General features: G+C 42.7%; 1 protein-coding gene across 1 annotated transcript in view; it reads left to right on the forward strand.

Annotated features, from left to right (window-relative positions):
- The window catches only part of LOC311128577 (myosin-binding protein C, cardiac-type-like), a gene marked incomplete at both ends in the record, with an annotated part of 28,052 nt that overhangs the window by 953 nt on the left and 3,103 nt on the right, over window positions 1-23,996 (forward strand). The window contains 16 exons of the mRNA XM_084160763.1: window positions 2,499-2,664; window positions 2,761-2,867; window positions 2,961-2,990; window positions 3,115-3,254; window positions 3,892-3,939; window positions 4,759-4,918; window positions 5,329-5,433; window positions 5,774-5,962; window positions 13,062-13,196; window positions 13,770-13,937; window positions 15,621-15,709; window positions 19,055-19,250; window positions 19,903-20,042; window positions 21,435-21,594; window positions 21,820-21,956; window positions 22,240-22,426. Of these exons, the coding sequence (XP_084016889.1) occupies window positions 2,499-2,664; window positions 2,761-2,867; window positions 2,961-2,990; window positions 3,115-3,254; window positions 3,892-3,939; window positions 4,759-4,918; window positions 5,329-5,433; window positions 5,774-5,962; window positions 13,062-13,196; window positions 13,770-13,937; window positions 15,621-15,709; window positions 19,055-19,250; window positions 19,903-20,042; window positions 21,435-21,594; window positions 21,820-21,956; window positions 22,240-22,426 (2,157 nt within the window). The remainder of the gene's footprint in view (window positions 1-2,498; window positions 2,665-2,760; window positions 2,868-2,960; window positions 2,991-3,114; window positions 3,255-3,891; window positions 3,940-4,758; window positions 4,919-5,328; window positions 5,434-5,773; window positions 5,963-13,061; window positions 13,197-13,769; window positions 13,938-15,620; window positions 15,710-19,054; window positions 19,251-19,902; window positions 20,043-21,434; window positions 21,595-21,819; window positions 21,957-22,239; window positions 22,427-23,996) is intronic.

Genomic DNA, 23,996 nt, shown 5'->3' on the forward strand with positions numbered 1-23,996 from the left:
TGTATGTTTAATTTGTTCTGTATATCAAATTTTTGCCAATAGGGGTATATTTATAGGGATATTCCGAAAAGATATTCAGGCAATACAGCAAACTGAAAATGTTGTCCTATTCCAGAGAGTATAGAGAATCAACCCACAGGCGACGAGGTAGAGAAGTTGGATGATGACCATTCAATGGAAGTGAACTTGTAGGAGAAAATCTAAACGACCGTAGGACAAAAATTAAATAACAACATTAATTTAAACCATTACGTGATTGAACAACAACCATCAATTAACAAGGTCACTTCAGCATTTTTAACTGTGCAGAACCTTAGCCATGTCACAATGACATCTAAAAAACACCCATTCTCCACCATCTCTTAACTAAGCATCAATTTATGACCGTTTCACAACCCTAACATGACCATAAATGCCCAGTCATTGATGTCAAGAGCTGCAGAGTGCAGACATTGGTTTTGCTGTCCTAAAGTTAGATCTGCAATATTTTTTGACAATTTTTGATGTAGATGTAAATTACATATACAGACATGTATGTTTGTATATACAGTTATCAAATCAAATCTAAATCAAATCACATTTTATTTGTCACATGCTCCAAATACAACAGGTGTAGACCTTATTGTGAAATGCTTACTTACGAGCCCTTAACCAACAATGCAGAATAAAAAAAAAAAGAAAAGTAAGAATGTTTTTTGCTAAATAGACTAAAGGAAAAATAGTAACACAATAAAATAACAATAACGTGGCTATATACACTGGGTACCGGTACCGAGTCAATGTGCAGCGGTACGGGTTAGTCGAGTAATTGAGGTAATATGTACTATACATGTAGGTAGGGGTAAAGTGACTATGCATAGATAATAAACAGAGAGTAGCAGCAGCGTATGTGAGGAGTGTGAGGGAATGTGAATGTATGTGTGTGTGTGTGTGTGTGTGTGTGGCGTCACATGCATGTATGTGTATGTTTTGTGTGTGTGTCCGTGTGTGTGTTGCAGTGTCAGTGTAGTATGTGTGGGTGTGTAGTTCAAGTCCAGTAAGTGTACATCGAACCTGTGCAAGACAGTCAATGCAAAAAAATTTGAATAAATAATAATAAAATAAGGGCTCAATGCAAATTGTCCAGGTAGCCATTTGATTAACTGTTCAGCAGTCTTATGGCTTGGGGTAGAAGCTGTTAAGGAGCCTTTTGGTCCTAGACTTGGTGCTCCGGTACTGCTTGCCGTGCGGTAGCAGAGAGAACAGTTTGTGACTTGGGTGGCTGGAGTCTTTGGCAATTTTTAGGGCCTTCCTCTGACACTGCCTGGTATAGAGGTCCTGGATGGCAGGGCCCAGTGATGTACAGGGCCATACGGACTACCCTCTGTAGCGCCTTGCAGTCGGATGCCGAGCAGTTGCCATACCAAGCGGTGATGCAACCAGTCAGGATGCTCTCGATGGTGCAGCTGTAGATTTTTTTGAGGATCTGAGGCCCCATACAAAATATTTTCAGTATCCTGAGGGGAAATAGGCATTGTCGTGCCCTCTTCACGACTGTCTTGGTGTGTCTGGACCGTGATAGTTTGTTGGTGATGTGGACACCAAGGAACATTAAGCTCTCGACCCGATCCACTACAGCCCCGTCAATGTGAATGGGGGAGTGCTCGGCCCTCCTTTTCCTGTAGTCCACGATCAGCTCCTTTGTCTTACTCGTGTTGAGGGAGAGGTTGTTGTCCTGGCACCACACTGCCAGGTCTCTGACCTCCTCCCTGTAGGCTGTTTCGTCGTTGATGATCAGGCCTACTACCGTTGTGTCGTCGGCAAACTTAATGATGGTGTTGGAGTTGAGCTTGGCCACACAGTCGTGGGTGAACAGGGAGTACAGGAGGGGACTAAGCACGCACCCGTGAATACACAAGTATCTTGTGTGTATTATTTTGTCATGTGTCGCTCAGGGGTTGTTGCGCGTAGTTGAATTTAAAGATGATATCTGGCCCAGCTCGCAACTATAGTTTATCTAGGCCTCTAATCAAATGTAGCCATTGCCAATAATTACCAGCTGCCAATCTGCTGCAGGAAGCAACGCCTCCCATAGCATAGCTCCCATTATGCTCTCAGTAGCAGCTTCTCATTGCCCCTGTCAGCTAACTTCATTCTGCTGTAACCTTCACTCGGAGTGGAGTAGTTTATATTGATCATTGCGGACACTACCTGTCCACTACCCTTAACTGTCTCGTACTCTCTCTTATTTTGATAGACTTTAAGCTTGCAGCCTCCATCGATGTCTGAAAGTATTTGTTTCCTGTGTGGATCAGATGCCCTATCCTCTATGCATCTGGTGTTGTCATATACTGTATAAGTTATACGGTATATCCATGTCACCTGGGTCCCCCAGAAAAACATAGGATCATAATGAACACACCCCATACTCTGAAATATTTAATATACTACATACATTGTGAATCATATGAGGGCCAGTCATGACATACATCTCTGACCTCTGACTTCTGACCCTTTAGAGAAGGAACTGGAGGTGTACCAGAACATTGCTGACCTCACGGTGAAGGCAAAGGACGAGGCTGTGTTTAAGTGTGAGGTCTCAGATGAGAATGTGAATGGTATCTGGTACAAGAACGGAGTGGAAGTGAAGGCCGATGCCAGAACCCATATTACACACATTGGCAGGTGAGAATGACATCCATACTGTTGTATTGGGTAGGGCCAGAAGGTTTGTTGGGGAGTTGGACAAATACTAGTGAAAATTATGTTCTCTCACTGAAGGATCCACAAACTCACTATCGATGATGTCAAACCCGAGGACGAGGGTGACTACACCTTTGTTCCAGAGGGATACGCGTTCAACCTCTCAGCCAAACTCAACTTCCTGGGTACTTTAACAATTACACCATGTCATGTGCCCCTGTATTTCATAATGATCATTTTCATCTAATGAATTCGTTGCGTGCTTGTCTGTTTTTCAGAGGTCAAGATCGATTATGTGCCTCGCCAAGGTATACCATGGTCTATTCTTCATCCTCGCAGCCTCTTATTCTATTGCAAAGATTATATATCTTGGATTGCTGGATTAAGATACATTTACATATGTTGCATGTCTATCATTCTTTATTCCTGAAGATCCTCCAAAGATCCACCTGGACTGCACGGGTCAGACGGCCGACTCCACCATAGTGGTGGTGGCTGGGAACAAGCTGCGACTGGATGTTCCCATCACTGGAGACCCAGCGCCTACTGTGGTCTGGACAAAGGGAGAAAAGGTAAAGCAGCTGGTTTTCCTCATCAGCCACGCAGGCTAGCGCATAGCCTCTATTCCAATCTTGGCAGCCCAGAACCAAATATTGTGTGAACACTGGCCTCTGGCCAGTGAATGTTTAGGAGAGACTACCTCAGTTCCAATCCAGATGATCAGGTCTTCTAGGTAAGGCTTGCTGTGAGAAGACTGAACCATGTTGTTTTATCTGACCCATTAGTGAGTCCTAAGCTGTCTAATACTTTGTATGTTCCCTCATACAATTAACTCTTCCACTACCAGTGGCCACGTACTGTAGACTAGCATAATTATTAATGTTTCTTTCCATGTTTTTTCACTATCAACTATGTGGTTTACCTTGTTTTCCACTATCAACTATGTGGTTTTCCATGTTATCCATTGTCAAACTTTTTAATTTATGTCTTGACTAATTGTTTCACTTTCATGGTGAGAGGGTCCCTTCCTCACCCATACCAACAGGTAGGAGGTCTGCAGGTGATCACATAACCTAAATGCCCGCAGGTGACTGGTTGTTTGCTGGGAACGGGAGGTTAGTTGGGGAGGAGGGGAGGACAAGAGGGGAATACCCTCTGGCCCTCTGGCCTCCTCTTCAGCACCCTTACTGCTTTGCTCTGCTCATGTAGGCTGGCTCTGAGGTGGCGGCAGAAACATGGAGCATCAAGGATGGGGATGTGAGTGTGGCCCTAAACACCAACGCTGAGGCCTGTGCATGTCTCTTTTCTGTTACTACTTCTCTCCATATCACCTGGGTTCCAAAAAATGCATCTCTTTGCCCTGTATATTTGTGTTGATGGATTTGTGTGTCAGTCTCATGCTGTTCTTCTTTCTCTTTTGACATCCCTGATACTTTCTATTCCTCATTTTCTCACACACTGTTCATTTCAAAACATCAAGGATTTTGTCTGTGCCAATAGAGGCCTGGGTGGTAGCATGTTGCATTCTGTCCTACACCAGTTAATTACCTGATAATTAACACAGCATTCAATGCTAAGAAAACAATGCATGCAGTTTCATTCTTCCATGATGATCAGGTAAGAGCATGTTTGAAATCTTCTGCTGAAATGAAAGACATCGAAGAGGTGACACCAGGGCAGAACAGTAAGTATTATAGCTGCTTTTGCATGGCCATTTCAGCTGAGTCTATGAGCAAACCTCCCAGTGTGGTTGGTTTTCATGCCAAAAAGCATGACCAGGTACATCCTTTCCAGCCAATGTGTCTTGGAAAGTGTATTTCATCCTTTTTTGGCTTTGACAATAAACAGTATCATCAAGGGTGTGTTCACTAGAACAGACCGGAAGCAAGCAAGCCAAAACAAGGAGGGACCTACCTGAATTTGTCCATTAAGAAACTCTCGTTTGCAACGGTGTTCACTAATGAATACACCCCAGATCAGATGATAAAAACGGTTGCATTACGAATTGGAATTGATCCCTTTAGTTCAGCTGAATGAGAATAACTCCACTAATGATCTGCTGTCCTGATGAGTCAGGTGATGACAGAGGGAGATGGAAGGGTCCACGTGGAGAGCACCAAGGGACACTGTATCTTCACTATTGAGGGAGCGGATAAACAGGACGAGGGCCTCTACTCTGTGATTGTGCGGAACCCTGCTGGGGAGGACAAAGCTGACATTAACGTCAAAGTTGTTGGTAAGATACAACCACTGTCCACAAGGATTTTTGTTGGTACATTTTTGTTCCTGTCATTAGTCAAAGAGATGAGACACATTTGTTTAATCAGGTTGTGCCTTGCTTATCCTGTATTTTACGCTATATTTCCAGAGCTTTGGACAAACGTTCTATCTGCATTTTTGTCCAAATTGAGTCATTGTCATAGCCTTGTTCTGTTCAATGTTCTCTACCTATATAGTACTCTAAATACCCCCAATTCATGTTGCTGAGTTCAAAAGAATACTAGATAAATATTGCTGACACCATTCAAACCATTGAGGGTTTGGAACTTTAAAGCCAATTATCTCAGAGTCATCTTTTTGGAGATAAAACCTTATAGTCCCAAGTCAGCTTATTCCTGTTTTTTTATGGCCTTTTCTTTTCCTCAGATGCGCCAGACCCTCCCTCGGCCCCAAGGATCCTCAGTGTTGGGGAGGACTCCTGCGTTGTCCAGTGGGACCCCCCTAAGTCAGATGGTGGCAACCCGATCATTGGTGAGGATATACAGTAGCGTGCATAATGGCTTACCATATCTTATGTTCAGGCAGACACAGTGCTCACTTGTTTACAGCAAATATGAGTAGTTTGACTGTAGTATATTGATAGGTACAGTCACATGTCTATCAGTTGAGGCTGCTGGGAGGATGGCTTATAATAATGGCTGGAACGGAACTAATGAATGGCATCAAACACATGGAAACCATGTGTTTGATGTATTTGACACCATTCCACTAATTCAGCTCCAGCCATTACCACGAGCCCGTTCTCCGCAATTAAGGTGCCACCAACCTCCTGTGATGTCTATAGTAACCATGTTTGACTTTTTCTTCCCAGGCTATGTGCTGGAGAGGAAGAAGAAGAAGAGCTACAGGTGGATGAGGCTGAACTTTGACCCCTACACTGATACTACCTATGAGTCCAAGAGGATGATAGAGGGTGTGGAATATGAGATGCGTGTCTATGCAGTGAACGCCATCGGCATGTCACGGCACAGCGCTGCCTCACAACCCTTTATCCCAGTGGGTGAGTTCCCCTCATATGGTTTTTACTGTGTGAAATTGAACTTGCCTGTTTGAGGGATGGGGAAATAACTTTTGTCCCATGTAGCGCCTCGAACAATCAGGTCATTCAAAATGCAAACAGATAGGTGTCAGCTTTCAAAACATGTGTGGAGAATGATTTAATGGGATGGATGGTCATCCCATAGACACGTGCTCTGGTGGGGCGGTCACACTGGGCTGTAATCATGCTTGACCTTTGGTCATTCCTGGTGACAGTCAGACTAGGGGACAGTCAGACTAAGGGCCAGGTCAGCTAAAGGTATCAGTCACTCCCCAGTCATATGAGTACGTTTACATGCTCACTAATAATTCGATTTTAAACTGATTATGGCAGTAGGACCAGTATTTGCAATAGCCAGAGTAAGGTGTTTACATGACTATCTTAATCAGCGTAAGGTCAAAATCGAAGTAAGCATACGCTGATTAAAATACCTGGTTTTCTGAGCAATCTTTTGAAATATTAGGACATGGAAACAGCTTAATCGGAGCTGTATTTGATCAGCACCAGCAGCGCAAGCCTCTTACAAACTGTATATAGGCTTCCCAAAAATAACATGATCACTGTGGTACAACGTATATTTTGATTGGTGATTTTCAGCATTTATTAAATGCCATCAGGTAGCCTGATTTCAGATGTGTCCATGTAAACAGGATTATTAGGAAAATCGTTCTTCTTACAAACCATGTGAATCTGACTTTTCACAATAATTGTATTATTGTGTGCATGTATTGTCACACTGTCACGTAAACACAACTTTTGTCCTGGCAGAGATGACTGCTGTCTGATTTACACTGACCTGCTGTGAGCTGACTACAGAACATAAACAGAGCATAAAAACAGTGGAAACAACCCCATTGTTCTCACTGCAGCTACATACAGTGGGGGAAAAAAGTATTTAGTCAGCCACCAATTGTGCAAGTTCTCCCACTTAAAAAGATGAGAGAGGCCTGTAATTTTCATCATAGGTACAGGTCAACTATGACAGACAAAATGAGATTTTTTTTCCAGAAAATCACATTGTAGGATTTTTTATGAATTTATTTGCAAATTATGGTGGAAAATAAGTATTTGGTCAATAACAAAAGTTTCTCAATACTTTGTTATATACCCTTTGTTGGCAATGACACAGGTCAAACGTTTTCTGTAAGTCTTCACAAGGTTTTCACACACTGTTGCTGGTATTTTGGCCCATTCCTCCATGCAGATCTCCTCTAGAGCAGTGATGTTTTGGGGCTGTCGCTGGGCAACACAGACTTTCAACTCCCTCCAAAGATTTTCTATGGGGTTGAGATCTGGAGACTGGCTAGGCCACTCCAGGATCTTGAAATGCTTCTTACGAAGCCACTCCTTCGTTGCCCGGGCGGTGTGTTTGGGATCATTGTCATGCTGAAAGACCCAGCCACGTTTCATCTTCAATGCCCTTGCTGATGAAAGGAGGTTTTCACTCAAAATCTCACGATACATGGCCCCATTCATTCTTTCCTTTACACGGATCAGTCGTCCTGGTCCCTTTGCAGAAAAACAGCCCCAAAGCATGATGTTTCCACCCCCATGCTTCACAGTAGGTATGGTGTTCTTTGGATGCAACTCAGCATTCTTTGTCCTCCAAACACGACGAGTTGAGTTTTTACCAAAAAGTTCTATTTTGGTTTCATCTGACCATATGACATTCTCCCAATCCTCTTCTGGATCATCCAAATGCACTCTAGCAAACTTCAGACGGGCCTGGACATGTACTGGCTTAAGCAGGGGGACACGTCTGGCACTGCAGGATTTGAGTCCCTGGCGGCGTAGTGTGTTACTGATGGTAGGCTTTGTTACTTTGGTCCCAGCTCTCTGCAGGTCATTCACTAGGTCCCCCCGTGTGGTTCTGGGATTTTTGCTCACCATTATTGTGATCATTTTGACCCCACGGGGTGAGATCTTGCGTGGAGCCCCAGATCGAGGGAGATTATCAGTGGTCTTGTATGTCTTCCATTTCCTAATAATTGCTCCCACAGTTGATTTATTCAAACCAAGCTGCTTACCTATTGCAGATTCAGTCTTCCCAGCCTGGTGCAGGTCTACAATTTTGTTTCTGGTGTCCTTTGACAGCTCTTTGGTCTTGGCCATAGTGGAGTTTGGAGTGTGACTGTTTGAGGTTGTGGACAGGTGTCTTTTATACTGATAACAAGTTCAAACAGGTGCCATTAATACAGGTAACGAGTGGAGGACAGAGGAGCCTCTTAAAGAAGAAGTTACAGGTCTGTGAGAGCCAGAAATCTTGCTTGTTTGTAGGTGACCAAATACTTATTTTCCACCATAATTTGCAAACAAATTCATAAAAAATCCTACAATGTGATTTTCTGGAATTTTTTTATTCTCAATTTGTCTGTCATAGTTGACGTGTACCTATGATGAAAATTACAGGCCTCTCTCATCTTTTTAAGTGGGAGAACTTGCACAATTGGTGGCTGACTAAATACTTTTTTTCCCCACTGTACCTGTATTCTCTGAAGATAATGTTGATATTATTTCCTTGATAATACAGTTGCACTAATATGTCACAAAATTCACAGTTTGATGTATCAACTGATTTTAATTGAAAATGTGCAAAACTGTTTTCATTTTAAAGTATTTGGATTAACCGTACACATATTTTCAGTGGCAGTGTGATTGATGGACTTCAGTGTTGTCTATCACTACAGTGAATTGTCTTGGGGGTTTGGCTACTGAGAGTTAAGTTTACATAGCCCCTAAGCCATGTAAGGTCTGCTATGCAATCACAACGGGCACCTGTAACCACTCAACAACACATGGTCATCTTGACATTTGGTTTGCATGGCATGCAGACTTGTGCTTGTGGGGAAAACATGTTTGGGTAGACGCTGGCTAAAATAAGGCTGGAGGTGTCTTCAGGACAGAAATCTGGTGGAATTAAGGGGCTCTCTTTTGCTGTGTCCCTTATTCTTTTACCTTGGGTCCCCCTCTACCTTCTCATCCTTCTCCGGGATGTGAGTGTGAACCCCGAGGTATCCGGACGGACCCATCTCTTGTAAGACAGCTGATTAGGAAACTATCCGTGGCATCCCCCTCTATAAATAATGGCATGTAAGCGCGTGGCGGGGCTGGGACCAGCTGCTTAGAACACAGGGGCTAGCTGCTACTGTTGAGGCTGCTCTAGGAGGACATTGACCCAGCTGAACTGCTGCTGTCAAGTGCTATCACTGAGGCAGAACAGAGAGAGAGAGAGGAGCAGCAGCAGAGTAGATTGAGGCGTGTGGGAGACAAGGAACAGGAGGAGTACGACAAGCTCACTTCGAACAGGACTAACTTAACCTTATTCAAGGATGACCAAGCCAATGCTGCCAAAGACGGCCGAGAAGAAGCCAGCGGCGGAGGAGGTTCCAGTGGACGGTGCAGCAAAGGCACCGACAGAGGAGAAGGCCAAGCCAGAGGCAGCAGCAGCACCTCCTCCAGAGGAACCTGCCCCAGATCCAGTGTCAGAGGCCCCCGTTGAGCCAGCAGCACCCACAGCAGAGCCAGCCCCAGCAGAAGGAGCCCCAGCTGAGGACGGGGCCCCTCCGGCAGAAGCAGCACCTCCGACAGAAGGAGCCCCACCAGCCGATGGAGCTCCTCCTGCAGAGGGTGCCCCAGCAGAGCCTGCCCCGGCACCAGAGCCCGTACCAGAGCCGGAACCTCCTAGGAGTAGGCATTGATTTATTTTCCTCTAAGCTAGGGTCAACTATTAGGGGCACGGTCTGTGCTGTAATAAATACTGGGTTTTCTTTCATGATGATGATAATAAGATAGAAGGTAAACCCTGACTGTGGTTTTTGTGGTTCTATTCTCCTTTTTACTGTTATTGTGAGGGGCAATATAAGTAGGAATAGACAGTGCCACATTAATTGGTAGATCAGAGATGTTTGCTGTATGTTTTGTCTCTCTGTATTAAAACTCACAGGCGCAAAAGAGAATAAATGTTTTCTACTAACAGACTTTCCTGTGTTGTTGTTTGTGTATTGGCTAGTAAGATGAAAAGGATGTTTATCAAATTATTATGTTTGCTGTGTTCCTGTTCTGCCGGTAGCCGTCGGTTGGTCTTTCCCATTCAGTCTGACCCTTTAAACACAGACTGACCTCTGACCTCTAGTACGGGCCTACATGGCGCCCCTGTCTGGTTAACCTGTGACATGGGACCAAGTGCTCGGGGCCTGGGGGCAAGGCCACTCTGTAACTCAACCTCTGATGGCTGTCAGCGCAAGCTTATTTTAGGCTGCTTTTGCAGGATGTCTCTATGTGTCGATGTGTTGTTCCATACAAACTGTTTATGTGGTACAAATCAGCTATGACAAGACAAATGACCTCTGTTCTCTCTCTTGATTTTTGGAGGATTATTCATGAAATACATCTTTAGACACTTGGATGTAAACAAAAAATTAGTGAGATACTCTCCATTTGTTTCTCCATTGTTATTTACCCATTTTCGAAGAAATATTTACAGTGAGGGAAAAAAGTATTTGATCCCCTGCTGATTTTGTACGTTTGCCCACTAACAAAGACATGATCAGTCTATAATTTTAATGGTAGGTTTATTTGAACAGTGAGAGACAGAATAACAACAAAAAAATCCTGAAAAACACAAAATGTTATAAATTGATTTGCATTTTAATGAGGGAAATAAGTATTTGACCCCCTCTCAATCAGAAAGATTTCTGGCTCCCAGGTGTCCTTTATACAGGTAACGAGCTGAGATTAGGAGCACACTCTTAAAGGGAGTGCTCCTAATCTCAGTTTGTTACCTGTATAAAAAACACCTGTCCACAGAAGCAATCAATCAATCAACCACCATGGCCAAGACCAAAGAGCTCTCCAAGGATGTCAGGGACAAGATTGTAGACCTACACAAGGCTGGAATGGGCTACAAGACTATCACCAAGCAACTTGGTGAGAAGGTGACAACAGTTGGTGCGATTATTCGCAAATGGAAGAAACACAAAAGAACTGTCAATCTCCCTCGGCCTGGGGCTCCATGCAAGATCTCACCTCGTGGAGTTGCAATGATCATGAGAACGGAATCAGCCCAGAACTACACGGGAGGATCTTGTCAATGATCTCAAGGCAGCTGGGACCATAGTCACCAAGAAAACAACTGGTAACACACTACGCCATGAAGGACTGAAATCCTGCAGCGCCCGCAAGGTGCCCCTGCTCAAGAAAGCACATATACAGGCCCGTCTGAAGTTTGCCAATGAACATCTGAATGATTCAGAGGAGAACTGGGTGAAAGTGTTGTGGTCAGATGAGACCAAAATCGAGCTCTTTGACATCAACTCAACTCGCCGTGTTTGGAGGAGGAGGAATGCTGCCTATGACCCCAAGAACACCATCCCCACCGTCAAACATGGAGGTGGAAACATTATGCTTTGGGGGTGTTTTTTTGCTAAGGGGACAGGACAACTTCACTGCATCAAAGGGACGATGGACGGGGCCATGTACCATCAAATCTTGGGTGAGAACCTCCTTCCTTCCTTTAGCCAGTCTCCAGACCTTAATCCCATAGAAAATCTGTTGAGGGAGCTGAAGGTTCGAGTTGCCAAACGTCAGCCTCGAAACCTTAATGACTTGGAGAAGATCTGCAAAGAGGAGTGGGACAAAATCCCTCCTGAGATGTGTGCAAACCTGGTGGCCAACTACAAGAAACGTCTGACCTCTGTGATTGCCAACAAGGGTTTTGCCACCAAGTACTAAGTCATGTTTTGCAGAGGGGTCGAATACTTATTTCCCTCATTAAAATGCAAATCAATTCATAACATTTTTGAAATGCGTTTTTTTATTTTTTATTCTGTCTCTCACTGTTCAAATAAACCTACCATTAAAATTATAGACTGATCATGTCTTTGTCAGTGGGCAAACGTACAAAGTCAGCAGGGGATCAAACACTTTTTTCCCTCACTGTACTCTGTTCCGGCCATTATTATGAGCCAGCCTCCCCTCAACAGCCTCCACTGATGGTTAAATAAGACAGATGGTTACTTAAGGGAAAAATTAAAGTAGGGTGTTTGGTCGGGGTGGATGGGTAGGCATATCATGCAAACGTCTAGCAACCCAAAGGTTGTGAGTTTGAATCTCATCATGGACAACTTCAACATTTAGCTAATTAGCAACTTTTCAACTACTTACTACTTTTGAGCTATTTTGCAACTACTTAGCATGTTAGATAACCCTTCCCCTAACCCTAACCCTAACCCCAACCTTAACCATTTTAGCTAACCCTTCCCCTAACCTTAACCCTTTAACTTAACTCATAAACTTTACCTTAACCCTAAGCCCTAACCATAACCCCCAGCCTAGCTAACGTTAGCCAGCTAGCTAACGTTAACCCCTTAGCCACCTAGCTAGAATTTCTAACATATCATAAGTTTGCAAATTCGTAACATATTGTACGTGTTGCAAATTCGTAACATTTAATATGAATTGTAATTCGTAAACATGTCATACGAAATGGGTAATGGACATCCACAAATTAATACATACCATATGAAACATATCATATCATACTAAATGGAGTGGCTCGGATATGCGTACAGAATAATACGAAATGCTCTAAGACCAGGTTGAGTATTGATGAAAGCTGTGTCCTGCAAGGGTCATTCTAAATCTCCAGTGTGCTAGCTCTATGTCAGCTTGCCTGTTGTGGTAAGGTTGGAGATACTGTATTTCAGGAAGTGACTCGTGCTTTTATTGTAGGACCCTAGTTTACATGGCTGTTACCTGTAGCAACACTACACTTTATCTGCAGCTAAGTTAAGCTGCCTTGATGCGGAGGCATCAGTGACAGATAGCAATAAATCCACAATAAAAAATATCCTGCCTTGACACCTGCTGACACTGAAATGTTTCCTCCTCTGTTTTGCAATATGTCTTCTTTACAGTCACGTACTGTGACATCCGTGACATAACATATGGTACTATTGATGTCTTTTTTCTTGACATTGATTTCTTATTTAGACTAGACTAATGTTGCTGATCTCCCTCTCTCTTCCTTTCTTGTGTCCCTCTCTCCCTCTCTCTCTGTAAGCCCCAACCAGTGAGCCTGTCGGCCTGTGCGTGGATGACATCAGTGACACCACCATCTCACTGAAGTGGAGATCCCCGGAGCATCTGGGCTCGTCTGAGCTGGATGGCTATGGGGTCGAGTACTGCAAGGAGGGCTGTGAGTCCTGGGGTCCAGGAGGGTCTGGCATTCAATATGTTGATCCCTGACACACACACACACACACACACACAATATCTGGGTAGATAAGGAGGAGGATGGCATGAAAGCTGTTGAAAAGTGTATTTCAGTTAGGAACACAATATTTGAAAACCAACCTAACAAAATAGAAAACTGTCAAATAAATCCAAACAAATCCAAATGCAGCAAAATTTCAGAGAACATTGCCTGTTTTTTTGTTTATCTTGACCCCCTTACATAAAACGACATACTCTATCTTGCTAGCTGTATTACACTTTCCATGACGAGCCATTATCTAAAAAGCTTTGGTTTTAGTCTGACAACACCAAGAGCCTAAGTTGTCAAGAGTGGATTGAGCCAGGGACCATTAGCACAATGCCTATGTAATTAAAGCAATCCCTTCAGGGCTGGCTGTACTAGCCAGCTGCACATCAATGTTCTAACTCAATCCATGCAGGCAGCCCTAGTTGTGATGACATATAGGGATGGGGCACTGAGCCTTCTTCTGATGTTGCGTTTTGACACGTCTGTCTGGCCGTCTCCTGCCCACAGCTGATGAATGGGTGCCAGCCTTCGAGGGTCTGACAGAGAGGACATCTGTGATCATCCGGGACCTGCCAACCGGGGAAAAGATGCAGTTCCGTGTCAGAGCCTACAACATGGCAGGGCCCAGTGCACCTACCTCCCTAGCACAGGCCGTCACTATCCACGAGATCATGCGTAAGCATTCCCCCATGATTGCCTAAAACAAATACCAATTTTTCCATTTTACCCTCCCTCCCATACAACGTGCATAAAGTCCAAACATGTATAAGACATGGATTTATTTTTTACCAGGGAAGTTCTTAAAACACTTGCACTGTAAGAGTAAGACATCATCAGTTTGTTCAAAACCCAAAGGTTGAAATGGAAAGTAAGCGAGGTGTCCTGCTGTTGTCGCCTCTCTCCTATTTCTCTACAGTTTGAGATATTTAGCTGATGAGGCTTGAAGTTAGCCTCCACTACCCTACATGGATCTCAGGGCTCACAGATCATGTTTGGGAACACACACACATTGCCAAGGTCATCAGCTATTTCGCTCTCAGCACCTAACAGATTAGCTGCGAGGTGTATTTTGAGGTCTCAGATGCACACTGAAGCCCCCGGCCTTTCCGCTTGCTGACAGGATGATACTATCACTAAGTGCTGATTGGCAGTAAGGCAATTCCACAGTGACAGAGTGACACTGAGACTCAGATTTTTCACTTTAAAATGTATGTCAAACAAAAACCAATGATTGCAAAGTTAAACAAACCATACAACTCTATGCACAAGGACTACGTTTAACATTTTCCATTGAAAGTGTTACAAAAACACATTTACTTGTAGAACAGTGCAGATGCAAAGTTTGGTAACAGAATGGTGGCACAAACCCTCATTCTGTTACCAAACTTTGCAAACTTTCAAGTAAATGTGTTTTTGTCAAATGTTCTGTGGAAATTGTTAAAAGTAGTCCTTGTACATAGAGTTGTATGGTTTGTTTAACTTTCCAATCATTGGTTTTTGTTTGACATACATTTTTAAGTGAAAGTCTGTGTCATTGTTACCGTGGAATTGCCCAGTAGCACTGACAAGCACTTGATGTTGTCAACTCACGCTTACTACTACCTCACAGGCGGCTGGTCAATGTACATGAACAGTAACTCATTAGACCAGTAATGGTGCCATCAAGCTAAACGTGATAGTTGAAAGGTATTCTGGTACTCCCAGTCTCAGGGAAAAGTCTGAGCCATGAACCACTTTCAATGGTTGGGCGGTATCCAGATTTTCATACCTTCATACCGTTTCTGTACCATAGTGGGGTATATGGTATTACCGGCAGTGCACACAACGGCTGCTATTTCTTTCCCCAAATAAATTATCATAGCGGACGCTAGCTAAATGCTAACAAGTGCAAGCGAACATAAACTAATTGCAAGGACAGACAACCCAGCCCATAAAGTTATATAACTACAGCATCTCAAAAGGCTAATCAGTTTGCTGGAGCCTTGAGCTGGAGATAATTTATTTGGTACATCTTAGATAGTGAAAACTTATAGTTATATGCAGTGGTGTAGCACGCACCCCCGCTCAGCACCGGGATTAAAAACTCTAGTTTAGTTTCATGTCAAGTCAAACAGCAGTTACCTAGTCAACTACAGCCATCTTCCACCTCTGCACTGTTTTGAGATGAAAGTTGGGCTGTTCACTGCAGCCAGGCAAACAGCCTTCCCGCCCAAAGCTAGCCCTAATTGATACCCCTGATTGACAGTATTGAAAACACGCCAAGCCTACCACTTTCCCCACACACGCACACACAGCACACCACAAAACAGTACCCAAACACTTTTATTAATTGACATCTTATGATATTTTTGCTCACAGAGAAACCCAAAATCTGGATTCCAAGAAATCTCCGCCAGACCCTCATTAAGAAAGTGGAGGAGACAATCAACCTTGTGATCCCTTTCCAGGTACGGGGTAGAGTACACCCTTCACACTCTATAGGATGAATGTACTGAATATATGCTGGTGCCCTTGCCCATAAAACAAATATGTTGAATGACACAGGAACTATAAATTGCTATTTGTTTTTCTTTGGTGCACATTAAGTTATGGAATGGTGCTACCCACATGAAAAAATACAATAGTTTACTATAGAATACTACAGTAGGCCTACTTACTATAGAATTCTTTAGTAAACTCTAGTGTACTGTAGAATACTATACTACACACTGTATCCCAATGTCATGTGTAGTACAGATGTACGATCTTAATTTGATCACCCTGTTGCAGGAGAACTTTTCTGCAATGCAGGAAATTGAAAACTTGTAGTGTATTTGAGGTTGAAAAAGGCTTAATATTTCTACAAAAATGTCCATTAATCAAAATCAACATAATAATTCACATTTCCTGTTACTGTAGGATTATTTTCCTGCTGTAGCAAACAGGCTCAAATTAAGATCCTACATCTGTACTTACTATAGCATTTTGTAGTATACTGTAGAATGCTATAGTAAATACTACAGTATTATCAGCACCAAAAAAATACTTAAGTAAATACTACAGTAATGTCCGCGAAACCACATCCGTTTTTTATGTATAGGGGGGTATACAAAAGATAGCCCTATTTGGTAAAAGACCAAGTCCATATCATGGCAAGAACAGCTCAAATAATAATAATAATAATAATAATATGCCATTTAGCAGACGCTTTTATCCAAAGCGACTTACAGTCATGTAAGTAAGCAAAGAGAAATGACAGTCCATCATTACTTTGAGACATGAAGGTCAGTCAATACGGAACATTTCAAGAACTTTCAAAGTTTCTTCAAGTGCAGTCGCAAAAACCATCAAGCGCTATGATGAAACTGGCTCTCATGAGGACCACCACAGGAATGGAAGACCCAGAGTTACCTCTGCTACAGAGGATAAGTTCATTAGAGTTACCAGCCTCAGAAATTGCAGACCAAATAAATGCTTCACGGAGTTCAAGTCACAGACATCTCATCATCAACTGTTCAGAGGGGACTGTGTGAATCAGGCCTTCATGGTCAAATTGCTGCAAAGAAGCCACTACTAAAGGACACCAATAATAAGAAGAGACCTGCTTGAGCCAAGAAACACGAGCAATGGACATTAGACCGGTGGAAATGTGTCCTTTGGTCTAGAGTCCAAATGTGAGATTTTTGGTTCCAACCGCTGTGTCTTTGTGAGACGCGGTGTGGGTGAACGGATGATCTCCTCATGTGTATTTCCCACCGTAAAGCATGGAGGAGGAGGTATTATGGTGTGGGGGTGCTTTGTGATTTATTTAGAATTCAAGGCACACTTAACCAGCATGGCTACCACAGCATTCTGCAGCGATACGCCTTCACATCTGGTTTGGGCTCAGTGGAACTATCATTTGTTTTTCAACAGGGCAATGACCCAACACACCTCCAGGCTGTGTAAGGGCTATTTCACCAAGAAGGAGAGTGATGGAGTGCTGCATCAGATGACCTGGCCTCCACAATCACCCGACCTCAACCCAATTGAGATGGTTTGGGATGAGTCGGATGGCAGAGTGAAGGAAAAGCAACTAACAAGTGCTCAGCATATGTGGGAACTCCTTCAAGCCTGTTGGAAAAGCATTCCAGGTTAAGCTGATTGAGAGAATGCCAAGAGTGTGCAAAGCTGTCATACATTTACATTTGAGTTATTTAGCAGATGCTCTTATCCAGAGCGACTTACAGTTAGTGAGTGCATACATTTTTAAAAATGTTTATACTGGCCCCCTGTGAGAATCGAACCCACAACCCTGGCGTTGCAAACGCCATGCTCTACCAACTGAGCTACAAGGGATCATCAAGGCAAAGGGTGACTATTTGAAGAATCTCAAATATATTTTGATTTGTTCAACACTTTTTTGGTTACTAAATGATTCCATATGTGTTATTTCATAGTTTTGATGTCTTCACTATTATTCTACAATGTAGAAAATAGTAAAAATTAAGAAAAACCCTTGAATGAGTAGGTGTATACAAACTTTTGACTGGTACTGAAGGTTTCCTCAAGGAGAAAGCCCCCATTTGTATTTCAAAAATAATAAAACAATAACACTACAGTAAACACTACAGTAATGACAGCAAAAACATTACAGTAAATACTACAGTATACTACAGTCCACAAAAACACTACAGTAAATACTGCAGACAGCAAAAACATTACAGTAAATACTACAGTATACTACAGTCCACAAAAACACTACAGTAAATACTGCAGACAGCAAAAACATTACAGTAAATACTACAGTATACTACAGTCTGCAAAAACACTACAGTAAATACTGCAGACAGCAAAAACATTACAGTAAATACTACAGTATACTACAGTCCACAAAAACACTACAGTAAATACTGCAGACAGCAAAAACATTACAGTAAATACTACAGTATACTACAGTCCACAAAAACACTACAGTAAATACTGCAGACAGCAAAAACATTACAGTAAATACTACAGTATACTACAGTCCACAAAAACACTACAGTAAATACTGCAGACAGCAAAAACATTACAGTAAATACTACAGTATACTACAGTCTGCAAAAACATTACAGTAAATACTACAGTATACTACAGTCTGCAAAAACACTACAGTAAATCACGCTATGTCTCTTTATACCTCACCATGCTGAAACTAGAGCTTTGGTCAGATCTGCACGCTTTCTGCTTTTCCCTCAAGACTATAAATACATACTGTAGGGCTTCAGTTTTGAAACTGTCCTAGTAACACAATTGACAGACTGATAACTGATACAGACATGATTCTCTTAAGCAGCTCATAGTGAGTGACTGCTGAAAACCACAAGCCAAGGAGTCTGGGCCACCGCCAAATGTACCACCATCTACTGTATCCATTAGGCACACTTATCTAGGTTCAAATCTGCCATTAAAATATCTGAACAATTTCACATTTCAAATTTCTTAGTTTAAAGATGTATGGAAATCATCATCACCCCTGGAAATATAATGATTATATAGTGTAGTCCTCTGTAGCTCAGCTGGTAGAGCACGGCGCTTGTAATGCCAAGGTAGTGGGTTCGATCCCTGGGACCACCCATACACAAAAAAAATGTATGCACGCATGACTGTAAGTCGCTTTGGATAAAAGCGTCTGCTAAATGGTGTATTATATTATAGTAAATGAAGGCTACTGAGGTAAACCAATTTTTCACAAATACTTGTCCTGTAGTCCTCCAGAGTCTGGTTTGGCCTTAAAAACAAATCTGAGAATGTTTATGTTAATTTCCAATCTCAATTATTTTTTATTTTAGGGTAAGCCAAGGCCTGTGATCACCTGGACTAAAGATGGGGAGCCTCTGAACCCGAAGCAGGTCAGCGTCCGGAACAGCGACACCGACACAATCCTCTTCATCCGCAAGTCAGAGAGGAAGGACTCTGGGAAGTACGAAATCAAGCTGCAGATTGAGAATGTTGAGGACACAGCCAGCATCTCAATTCAAATAGTCGGTGAGGACTCCTTACAACTCTAATGGTTTTGAATAGAATGGAAATGTTTTATGATTGATTGATGAGTCACTTTCATATCATAGTGAACAATATCATTCACACAAACAGAGACTTTGCAATGTCCACATACCAGAAAGAGTATTTTGGATTCAGTTATTGGATAAGTTGATAACTGAAGCCAGCTTATCAAGGCCCTATAAGAAGAGAAAGTAATGTAAAAAGGATGTAATATTATTCAAATTTTATTATGTTTGTAATTTCTTGTACCATATTGTCTTTCATTGAAATAGTAAGTTGAATGTACCAATTTGTAAGTCGCTCTGGATAAGAGCGTCTGCTAAATGACTTAAATGTAAATGTAAATGTAATGATTGATCCTGTGGTGGCACTATCGGTTTACTCAGAATGGGTTTATGCTGTATCTGAGGTGATTACTACATTGAAACCGACACATCCCGCAAGCTGGTCCCTTTGCCGACATTATCATTGGATATTGAAACAAAACCACACCTTCCCCTAAAATACAGCGTAAACAATATTCTAAGTGTACCCGCCATGTGGTTTACCTTTATCTGTGATTAATTGAATTGGAGTTTAAGACAAAGTTATGGTACAGTATATTGACTCAAAAAATATTATTTCTTATCTTTAGATTTGCCAGGGTCTCCAGAGAAACTGAAGATCATGGATGTTTGGGGCTTCAACGTGGCTCTGGAGTGGAAGCCACCCAAGGACAATGGAAACTGTGAAATAACCGGATATATGGTTCAGAAGGCTGACAAGAAGACCATGGTGAGAGTCAATGTGCTGGGCAGTGTCTTAACATGAAAATGTTCTCTTCATCAATTTGTGCAAGAGGTTCATATACGACACAAAATTAGCAATCAATATTGGTCAGACAATATTGAATGAGTAAGGTTATACGAAGATCATACACTGCCCCACCCATGGCAGGTTCAGGAAAGCATGATCTATATTCTAAATTATGATTAGGCTAATATTTATTTTCTAACTGACACACAGAGGTCATCCCAGTGTGTGTGTGAGAGAGGGAGAGGTGCCTGATAATATCAGTTAGTTATCTGGCTGGGCTCAGAGTGAACTATGCCAAGCTCTGAGTGTTAGAACGTTGGGTTTAATAACCATACCATTGCGAAGGCAAGGTAGCTAAGCTCTCTGACACACAGCCATAATTGACTACTGTATGTACACTATGTGAGGGGAAGAATGCTACATGGTCACCGAGGGGTATTTTACCCTCCCTTGTGACACACAGTCAACCACAGCTTGGCAGAGAGTCTTTGTGGGCAAAGAGAGCTGCATTCTGGGCCTGTTTGTTTGATCTCCAATTGCCACCTTCCACCACCCCAGGCAGCCACCCAGAGCACAGCAAGCCAAGCACACCCTGTTTTTAGCCCCCAGCCTTGGCCTCATACTGGACATGGCTTGTCTGTGTAGTGATGCAAAGCCATTGTACTTCTGAGCTGCAAGGTTAGTTGCTAAATAAAATGCTCCCTGTTCAGGTTTCAAGCGAGTCATTATTAGACCCAATTAATTTTCTTCCATCTCACAATGGCAGGCTGTGAGATATGAGGTTATCATGTTACAAAGAACAATATCTCAATTGGATATCTGAGATGCCCCATTGCTAAATATAAAACTGTTGGGCCCCTTTGTTTGGCATACATTCATAGAAGGTGGCATGCATACTCATTCTCTCAAGAGACACGTGTCGTATATGATGAATGGTGGCAATTATCGCTGTCAACAAAGAGTTCGCTATGCTGCATCGTGTTAGAGGCTTTTATTAAAATCACGAATTTACAGCATAGATACAGACTCGCGATGTCCGGAGAACGGCTCCCAGATTGTTATGGCCGTTCTGCCGTCTCATCGTTTACCCCCTATTTATAAACAATGCAAAGGGAGGGGCTACTCCCTCTTCTGGCCAATCACCAGTCTCCCCTCGGGCGTCACCCTCCAAGCGGCACATTTCAAATAACATCATAAAACATCCCCCCTTTGGCCTGAACAACCAACATTCCATTTCGTCATGAAAAACATTTAACAAAGGCATAATCTTCAGATACGATACACGTTTCACTGACATTGTGGTTTAGTTGAACTGTAGTATTTTGGTAGCCCTAAAATATGGTCTTTGACTAAAATGTGGTTGATTTTCAGGAATGGTACACTGTCTATGAGCTATATAGGCGAACTAACTGTGTGGTGGCTGACCTCATCATGGGGAATGAATACATCTTCCGTATCTATGCTGTGAACATGGTAGGCCTCAGCCTAGAGCCCTGCTTCTCAGCAGACAGCGCCTACATCCAGAAAACAGGTGGGCTCCCATACCTGGTGCACTGTTCATTACTGTAATACCACCCTGACATAGTATCTATAAACAAACAAAAGTTATACATTTAACATGGTCATTGTGTATGTATGTAGGAGCAGAATTCACATGAAATAAAACATTTTTTAACATCCACTACTGCCACCTGTGTAAAACCCATAAACCTTCTGAACATAAGTTGAGCACTGCACCTGTCCATCTGTTCATCAGGTTTCGAATACAAGCCTCCAACCTACAAGGAGCATGACTTTTCCGAGGCGCCTAAGTTCACACACCCTCTGGTGAGCCGCTCAGTCATAGCAGGCTACAACGCCACCCTCAGCTGCTCTGTCAGAGGCATCCCCAAGGTGAGGTGTCCCTATACAAGTGAGAATGACAGAGATAAAGCCTATGCTACTAACCATGAATGATACAGTCACTGTTATCACCATCAGAATCACCATGAAATCAGCATGACCATTACATTATCATCATGTATGCTACTAGTGCTGTAGGGGAATGACAAGCATGTCCTGACCAGTAAAAACTATGAGCCTTAGTTATAGCAGATAGACATTATTACTTCATTATTTTTGCCATAATGCATTGTTATAGGCAAATCTAGTTCACATTGTAACCTCTCTCTCTCAGCCCAAAGTGACATGGTACAAAAACAAGATGGACATCTCCAACGAGGCCAAGTACCGTATGTTCAGTAAGCAGGGCGTACTCACCCTGGAGATCCGCAAGCCCTGCTCATTTGACGGGGGAGTGTACATGTGCAAAGCAGTCAATGCCAGTGGAGAAGACGTAGTGGAGTGCAAGCTGGAGATTCGCCGTAAGTATCCCTAACACTACTCACGTTTTCTCTGCTGGTGAGCTCCTTAACACACCTGGCCTCCACAGCTCTGAAAACCAACTGCCAAATCCATTATCATTCTTGGTTTATTAGGTACATCACCCTGTTCACGAAAATGGTTAGCATCTACAGACAATGAATCATGAGGCCGTGGCTTGCAATACAAAGCAGGTAGACAGGCATCAAGGCATCCAGTTACTGTTTGATTGAACGTAAGAATGGGCAAAATGAGTGACCTAAGTGTCTTTGAGCGTGATATAATCGTCGGTGCCAGGCATGCCGGTTCCAGTATCTCAGAAACGGCCGGCCTCCTGGGCTTTTCACGCACAACAGTGTCTAGGGTTTACCAAGAATAGTGCGACAAACAAAAAACATCCAGTCAGCGGCAGTCCTGTGGGTGAAAACAGCTCATTGATGAGAGGTCGAAAGGAGAATGGCAAGAATTGTGCAAGCTAACAGGCGGGCCACAAACAGGCAAATAACAGTGCAGTTGTGTTTTTTTATTTATTTATTTTATTTTTATTTTATTTAACCTTTATTTAACCAGGTAAGCCAGTTGAGAACAAGTTCTCATTTACAACTGCGACCTGGCCAAGATAAAGCAAAGCAGTGCGATAAAAACAACAACACAGAGTTACATATGGAATAAACAAAACATAAAGTCAAAAAATACAACAGAAAATATATATACAGTGTGTGCAAATGTAGCAAGTTATGGAGGTAAGGCAATAAATAGGCTATAGTGCAAAATAATTACAATTAGTATTAACACTGGAATGCTAGATGTGCAAGAGATTATGTGCAAATAGAGATACTGGGGTGCAAAAGAGCAAAATAAATAACAATATAGGGATGAGGTAGTTGGGTGGGCTAATTTCAGATGGGCTGTGTACAGGTGCAGTGATCGGTAAGGTGCTCTGACAACTGATGCTTAAAGTTAGTGAGGGAGATAAGTGTCTCCAGCTTCAGAGATTTTTGCAATTCGTTCCAGTCATTGGCAGCAGAGAACTGGAAGGAATGGCGGCCAAATGAGGTGTTGGCTTTGGGAATGACCAGTGAGATATACCTGCTGGAGCGCAGACTACGGGTGGGTGCTGCTATGGTGACCAATGAGCTAAGATAAGGCGGGGATTTGCCTAGCAGTGATTTATAGATGGCCTGGAGCCAGTGGGTTTGACGATGAACATGTAGTGAGAACCAGCCAACAAGAGCGTACAGGTCACAGTGGTGGGTAGTGTATGGGGCTTTGGAGACAAAACGGATGGCACTGTGATAGACTACATCCAATTTGCTGAGTAGAGTATTGGAGGCTATTTTGTAAATGACATCGCCGAAGTCAAGGATCGGTAGGATAGTCAGTTTTACGAGGGCATGTTTGGCAGCATGAGTGAAGGAGGCTTTGTTGCGAAATAGGAAGCCGATTCTAGATTTAACTTTGGATTGGAGATTCTTAATGTGAGTCTGGAAGGAGAGTTTACTGTCTAACCAGACACCTAGGTATTTGTAGTTGTCTACATACTCTAGGTCAGACCCGTCGAAAGTGGTGATT

The sequence above is a fragment of the Coregonus lavaretus genome, assembly GCF_964263955.1.
Source record: "Coregonus lavaretus genome assembly, chromosome: 4".
In the NCBI taxonomy this organism is placed as follows: Eukaryota; Metazoa; Chordata; class Actinopteri; order Salmoniformes; family Salmonidae; genus Coregonus; species Coregonus lavaretus.